The sequence below is a fragment of the Tupaia chinensis genome, unplaced genomic scaffold (genome assembly GCF_000334495.1).
Source record: "Tupaia chinensis unplaced genomic scaffold, TupChi_1.0 Scaffold000423_1, whole genome shotgun sequence".
Taxonomy (NCBI): domain Eukaryota; kingdom Metazoa; phylum Chordata; class Mammalia; order Scandentia; family Tupaiidae; genus Tupaia; species Tupaia belangeri.
In genome coordinates this window covers 5889909-5897624 of record NW_006159928.1, presented here as the reverse complement: position 1 = coordinate 5897624, position 7716 = coordinate 5889909, and the positions used below count along the sequence as shown (strand labels likewise).

The 7716-nt window shown below is 41.3% G+C and overlaps 2 protein-coding genes across 5 annotated transcripts in view; one reads left to right on the top strand and one right to left on the bottom strand.

The window, feature by feature from the left end:
• The window catches only part of CRADD (CARD and death domain containing adaptor protein), a 334868-nt gene that overhangs the window by 67541 nt on the left and 259611 nt on the right, over positions 1 to 7716 (bottom strand). The gene's annotated exons all lie outside the window — the stretch shown is intronic.
• Positions 592 to 828, top strand: LOC106735526 (signal transducer CD24). Its single transcript, XM_027774339.1, has one exon. It carries the CDS (start codon positions 592 to 594, stop codon positions 826 to 828), a length of 237 nt encoding a protein of 78 aa, XP_027630140.1.

Below are 7716 nucleotides of genomic sequence, written 5' to 3'. Positions count from 1 at the left end.
AAGCCAAGCTGCAGACACAGAGTGTTGCCATTTGGGATGAAAGAAACTCTTCCATATTTCTTGGCCCGCTCTCTTAGGAATTGCCTGTCCTTGATCTCAGAGAGCTAGGTAGGGACACAGCTGGAGGAGAAGGGTAGCAGAAGGACTCAATCATGTGGTTCAGATAGATCTTTAGCACCAACACAGTAAGAGTAACACCAGTGATTTGGTAGATTTCAGGTGTTCAGGAGCTGAGATCTCTTAGCTTCTCCCAACCTTAAATAGGAAGAATAAAAGTTGAAAGCCCAGGCTCTGGAAACTATTTAAATTCAGATCTGATTCTGCCAATGACCAGCTGTGTGACTTGGCGCAAACGACCAACTGTGTGACTTGGCACAAATCAGTTGACATCTCTGTGTCTCTGATTCTCTGAACTTCCTGCATCTCTGGGGGGGGGGGGGAGCTGATGATAATAATTTCTATTTCATAGGGTTGTTATAAAGATCGAGTTGAAATATGTAAGATGCGACCTTGCCTGCACCTGCTCCAGAGCCAGGGGTTCTCGAAGCACCCAGTATCCAGTGAGACACGCCGGGCACCAACAGAGCAGACATGGGCAGAGTGATGGTGGCTACGCTTGGGCTGGGGCTGCTGCTGCTAGCACTGCTCCTAACCACACAGATTTATTCAAATCAAACAACTGTCATAACACTTTCAAGTAACTCCTCCCAAAATACCTTGGTTGCCCCAAATCCAGCTAATGCCCGGACCACGGCCGTTGGAAGTGCCCTGCAGTCAGTAGCCAGTTTCCTTGTGATCTTGCTTTCTCTTCTACATCTCTTCTGTTAAGAGACTCAGGCCGAGAAATATCTACACTTCCCCATCTTCTAAACCCAATCCAAATGGTACCTAGAAGTCCAGTGTGGCCAGGAAAAAAACAAATCTTCACTGAATCTACCAATTCCACACCTTATTTTATTGACACAGAAAATGTTGTGAATCCCAAATTTGATTGGTTGAAGAGCATGTGAAGGGCCTGACTAGATGATGAACACCAATATTCAACCTGCTGGAGTTTCATGTACGAGAGGAAAAGACAACACTCGAAATTAGTTAAGACATGATTTCCTTGAATGTGGCTTAAAAAATATGGACGTATAAAATTCTACCTTGAAACTAAGAACAGATCTTATCTCATCTGGAGATAAATGGGATATAGAATGGAAATTCAGTTTTTATTTGGCTCTTTAAATCCATAAGGCCATAAAACAGGTAATATGAAAAATGATTCTACTTATATGTACATTTGAAGGAACTTCCAGGTGTAACCGCAAATCCTCAATGCATCGTTTCAGCAGTACTAATTTAATGCCGATACACTCTAGATAAAATTTCACGTTGTAAAGCTATCACTGTTTTCTGGGGAACTGAACTCTTTTCCTCTGAGGCTCTGGGTTTGACTCTGCATTTGATCTTTTATGTGAAATGTGCCAGGGCAGTGATGGATTGAAATCTACCCCCAAATCCAAACATATTGGGTGAATATTGCTTAACCTTATAAAGCCAAATGGTAGGCATTTTCCATCACCTGTTTTTATTGGACAAGAGCACCAGATTCATTTAGTTAAACAATTTTTTGATTTTAGTTCAACTATTTTAAAAGAGTAGAATTTCACTGACCTCAACTTAAATATTTAATATATAACTTAAATACCTCAATATTGAAATGCTGCTTTTTATTTTTGCACAGATTGAATACTTTTTACATTTAAAAACTGATCTGCTTTGAAGCTAGAATTACAGATCTTGAAATTAAAAATGTAAATATGTGAAGGATCCAAAACTTTATATCAAGTATTTGGGAAGTGTAGAATGGAAGCTAATTTGCATAAAAGTCACAGAAACTTTTATACTCTTTCTGTAAATACTTGGGAAAAAAATAAAAAACCTATGGATCAGAATAGCCACATCTGGGGACCAGCAGGTGGCATGGTGGTTAAGGTGCTGGACACTCCCATATGGCTGACCACGGTTCAAGTCCTGGACCTGGTGACTTGCTTTCTCACTTTCTCTCTCTCTCTCTCTGGTCAAGTTAAAATATGTGAATGAAATAATAAAGTTAAATAATAAAAAAAAGAACAGCCACATCTGGAACACTTTCTGTTATCAGTCAATGTTTTTAGACAGAACCTCAAGTAGGCTTGATTCTGGAAAATGATGATAGCCTCCAGACAGAAATCTTTTTAAAATTACACTTCTCTGAAGTATTTTGTTCGCGTGGTCACACACTGATGCTTAGGTTCTGTTCCAGAATCTACTTTGGTCACAGTCATCTTGATAACCAACGTCATTTTCCCTCATCTTTAGAAACACACATAGGAACAACCAGACTGAACAGATCTGAAGCCACTGTATATGAATGAGCACTTCCCTTTACTTCACACCTGAATGTTGCACATCTACTTTGATTTGTATATTGTGTTTGTGTATTTATACTTTGATTCTTAGAAACTTCTCATGTTATGCAGTTGATATACATTGAATACAAGCTACAAATAAAGAGAAATCAACAGCTGGGAAAAAATGCTTAAAACAGTGACTGACATTGCTGTTATTATTACTCAATCACTCTTATTTCTCACTGTCCCTCTTTACTTACTCTTCATTACACGGGGTGGGGAAAAGCAAAAAATAAAAATACCTCTGCTTCTAGTATACCTTTGCTTGTGTCCCCAATAATATTCAGCTATTCAACATTTGGGAGCAATAAAACACAGACAAAACACAGTGGCCTGCCTTCAAGAAATGTACAATTAACATGTCATATTAGAACTGGAAAGCACTTACAGGATCAGGCAGAAGCAACTGAATTTCACCAGGAGGAGTCTCAGCTGAAGTTTAAAGAAAGAGGTGATGCTTCGACTGAGGCTTAGATGATGCGGAAAGAGACTGTTTCTAATTTTGAGCAAAACCCTCCTGGCTCTCTTAATAAATAAGCCAAAGCCTAAATGATGCTACTGAAATGGAACAACAAAACCAGCTGATTCACAGAGTGCTGGGATTGTGGACTAGATCTTGGAAGCATCTTAAAGGCAGAAACTGCCTCCTATTGGCCTTTCTGTTCACACACCTCCCTGCCAGACATTCAAACACATATGGCTAAGTGTGTTCCTTTGTCTTGATTTTTCATTTGGCTGTTGGTCCATAGTCATGCATTTTTATAATGTTCTCTGTGAGATAAAGAAATTTTTAATACAATTAAACATGTATAAACATACCAAGCACAAATAAACTACAAAATCAGCAGTTGAATTGATGCAACAGTTAACATTCTTTTTTAAGTTTTAATTTATTTAACTTTATTTGTTCATTTATTTTCATTTGACCAGAAAGAGTCAGAGCAAGAAAGAAAAGAGAGAGAGAGGGAGAGAGAGAAAGTGAGAAAACAAGCCAGTATGTCTGGGACTTGAACCACAGTCGGCCATGTAGGAGTCTAGCACCCTTAACCATCACGCCACCTGCCGTCCCCAGTTTGAACATCCTTTTAACAGTTACGCCAGGTTCTACTGAGATGTAGCCCAGGTGTCAGCTGGGAAAATGACTCAAACTGGCTCAAATTACTTCCAACTCTTACCACTTCTGGGAATCCAAAGCCCTTCTCCACACTTTGAGATTATATTCTTAGAGCTTCCTTCAGTCCCCAGACCCTTATTCACGTGCATGTTGTCTTTCCCCTGCACTATGTTAACTGTGATGTGCATGCATCTCCAAGTTCACTCCTGAAATCCACTCTAGGCGAGGAGGCAGAAGCACAGTGCACTTCACAGAAGAGTTTGGGAACCATGAGGAATAGTTACAAAATGGTCTTCACCAAGTCTTCTGCCACTTGGTGCTACTGGGGCTCAGAAGATGGTACTTCAAAGTGAAAGCTACAGAAGCAGAGTTTCTCTCTGTCCTTCTCCCACACTCCTGCCTCTTACCCTTCATTCTTCTCCAAGGCATGTCTAGAAACCAGAATCCCCAATCTCCAGGTTGAGTCACAGAACAAAAGCCCCTTTCCCCTAAAGCCAGTCATAAAACCTAAAAATATTACTCTACTCCCTCCATCCCCACTTTCTATGCAAGAGTTGGCCATAAGGAAATTCTCTGACCTATAATGTCTGACATTATATAAGACCCTTATACCGGGGCCAGCAGGTGGCATAGTGGTTAAGGCGGTGGGCTCCCATGTGGTTGCTCATGGTTCAAGTACTGGACCTGGTGGCTTGAAACTCATACTGGGCATGTGTGCACGTGTGCCTAAGAAGAGAGTGGAGGAGAGGGAATGCAGCATGGCCATCCCTCCTAGAGGGTGAGTTCTCATTTTCTGCCTCTCTGTCTCTCTGGTGAGCTCACATGACCTGTAGCAAAAATCTCTCCAAAATAAATAAATAAATAAGACCTGTATCCCAGATCGGTCATGCTCCATTTATGGGAGCTAGGAATGCTGCACAGAAAGGCCAAGAAAAATCTTCACAGGCCTTGCTACATTTCTCCTCTCAAGCTATCTCTGTTGGCTCAAAGCCTTTCTGTCCAATCACATTTCTATATGAATATTCCTGCTTCATCAAACCCAGGCACAAAAGCAGAGAGCTTCCCTTATGTCATTGGGTCTTCAACTGAAGGCTTCCACATGTATATATGTTTACATTAAGTAACTCTGTAAGCCCGTTATTCATCTGTTTACTGTCAGAGATTTTTGGTAAACCTCAGAGGGCAGGCAGATTCCTTTGCTCCAACAATGCTCTGTCCCTCCCTCCTCCACCTTCCCACTCTTTCTCATATAGGTATCCTCCTCACCATCTGCACAGATGGCTGCTGATTCACACAGAGCAGCCCTACCAGCAGCCGGCCCTTTGGGGTCTCATTTTCTTCCTCAAGTACTCATCAAGGTGTTTTCACCAACATTATTTTCTTCAAAAAGCAAATTCTGATGCCAGATGTTCCGACAGTGGTGTCTTAGTTTTTCCCACCTCCTAACACTTACATGTAAGAGGAGGGGCTGGCACCAGCAGAGCAGCAGCTGTACCAGGCAGGTGCAGCAACAGCGATGGTACCAGCTGGTACCAGGACACGTCACGTGATCTCAGGCTTAAGATGCTCCTGAGCATGCAAGACACCGCCAAGGGCAGAAGGGAGATATGCAAAAGGCTGGAGTTCTAAAGAGCAGAGGGGAGTAAGGACCAGCAAAATAAAAATTATTAATGCCAAAGAGACCCATAGAGCCTTGGGAAATAGGGGCTTTAAGTAAAAACTCCAAAAAATGAAAAAAATTATCACCTTAACAAGGAAAGGTCTAGCCCCATAGAAATTTTTTTACTAATCTAAAAGTAAATGTTGAATACTTAAGAGGAATAACTATTATTCAGATAACTTCTATATGGTAGTTCATAAAGAATGATTCTGGTGAAAGAACAGATTTTTATTTGCAGCATGTAAAAGAATGTCAATTTTAAAACTGTTACCCATGGCAGAAAAAAAACCAAAATCCCTAATGGCTTAATTTTATATAGTTTTTCCTTAAGATATGAAGCCCTGAAAAGGCACAGAAGTCCTTGAAACAAATAAATTTATTCTCCCAATCACTCTATCAAGTAGACACAGATATCCAGTATTATACCCATTAGGTAAGTAAATATTTGGTAATTCCAACTTATTCTTAGTCTAGAAGATTCTTGGCATCCTGATCTACTCCAGGGTGTGGCAAAGGGTTTCTCTTTGGTCAGAACTTCCTGATGCCCTCCTCAGAGACCAGAACTTGTTCAAATCCCTGGCACACCCTTGGCCTGTCTCAGTCTAAGAACCAAACTGATAGCCTTGCCCTTGCCCAGCTATGTTATAAAAGGCTGCTGTTCATTATCGCATTAAAATTGGAATTTGAACCTAGCTTTTAGTTATATAAAAAAGCTTGAGAAAGGTCTTTCTTGCAGTTAGTCTCACTAAACTAGAAATTTATGGGCTGTTTTCCACAGAAAAAGGAAAATAGGATGGAAGGGAGAGGAAGGAGCAAACTGACTAAACTAAAAATAGGCAGAGAAAGATAAGAAATCAGTGAGTCTTAGATCAAAGAGCAAATGGGGAATCTGTGGATCTGTTACTCTTTCTTTTGAGAGGGCTGGCTCTGGCTCTGCAAATGAAAGTTGCAAAGTTCAAGTACAGTGGGAGAAGAGGACATGCAAACAGCCATGAAATGCGACTGCCTTTCTGAGAAACTGGGAAGCTAAGCAAGACCCCTCTGAGTGGTGCCCAAAATAGAATGTGGCTATTTAAAAGGACAAAGAACCTAAAGCATAATATGAGAGTACTTCCAAGAGTTTGTGGAAAAATGAAGGAATGAGTTTATTTTGGAGCAGAAAATTTTTTAAATCTGTACATTGTTTTTTTCATAATACAGATTTCCCATGAGCTTTTTGAAGACCCTAATATTACTTTAACCTGCTTAAGAATGTTGAAGAAGCTTTGGCACAGCACACTAGTGTGACTACACAGTACACAGTCTTCCCCCCAACCCCCCAATTTGACCAGAGAGATACAGAGGGGGGGAGTGGGGAAGGGAGAAAACAAGCAACCAGATCCTGGACTCGAACTGTGGTTGGCCATGTGGGAGTGTCCAGCACCTTAACCACCACGCCACCTGCTGATCCCAGTACAGTCTTAATGAGCAGGACACTGTGGATGGGAGAAGTATGGAGAAAGATGGCATAGACCAAACCTAAGGAGCAAAGTTCCCTGATACTGAATCACAAACAAAAGTCATTCATTTGTTCATATTAGCCTCTGAGATGTTTCAAATACTATTCTAAGTACTGTGGGTAAATCACTGAATAAAACAAGCGAGTGCCTACTCTTCTGGAGTCTACAGGTTAGAGGCAAAAACCAGGTACACAGACACATAAAAGCATGCATGTTTTAAATAAATTCAAATAAAATCAGCTATGGGATAGAGTATGACCTGGATACTTTAGATGGAGTGGTCAGGAAAACCTCTCTGGGAAGTGACTTGACTATGACCTACATGATGAGATGAAGCCAGCCTTATAGTGTGATCTGTAGGCCAGGGAGAGAAGACAGCAGCAAAGACTTTGAGGTAAGGCACCTACTTGTTAAATTTGAAGAACAGAAAGGGGACCAGTGTGACTACAGTAATAAACAATGAGAGAATGGTCAGAGACAAGTGACAGATGTAGGCAAAAGCGATATCATGAAGGAGTTTGGGCTTTCTTCTAAGTGTGATGGGAAGCCAATGGAGGGTTTTAAATAGGTGAGTGGCATCTGGGCTTAATGAGACCACTCTGACTGCTATTCTCATGGACTGTCAGGGGAAAGCATAGAAGCACAGAGACAGGATAGGAGACCAGTGTGGAAGTCCAGAAGAGATGTCAGAGGTTTGAACTGGGGAAAGCAGAGGTGAGAGAAGTAGATGGATGTGACTCAATTTGGAGATATTGCAACAGGTCACAGTAGTAGACTGAATGTGAAATACGAGGGAAAATGGGAAATCATTGGTGATGCTTAGGTTGGACCTCAAGCAGAGAGGTGGAGAGTGGTGTTACTGAGATGGGGTGACAGAGAGTGAAGTCTAATGGAGAAAGTATGGGTGATATTAAGAGTTTTGACTTAGGGTTTGGCAGGTCACATGGTGGTTAAGACACTGGTCTCCCACATAGCCAACCGTAGCTTGAGTCCTGGACCTAGCAG

Excerpts from the sequence above, each read along its gene's own strand:
- LOC106735526 (XM_027774339.1), top strand. The coding sequence starts at position 592 with ATGGGCAGAGTGATGGTGGCTACGCTTGGGCTGGGGCTGCTGCTGCTA.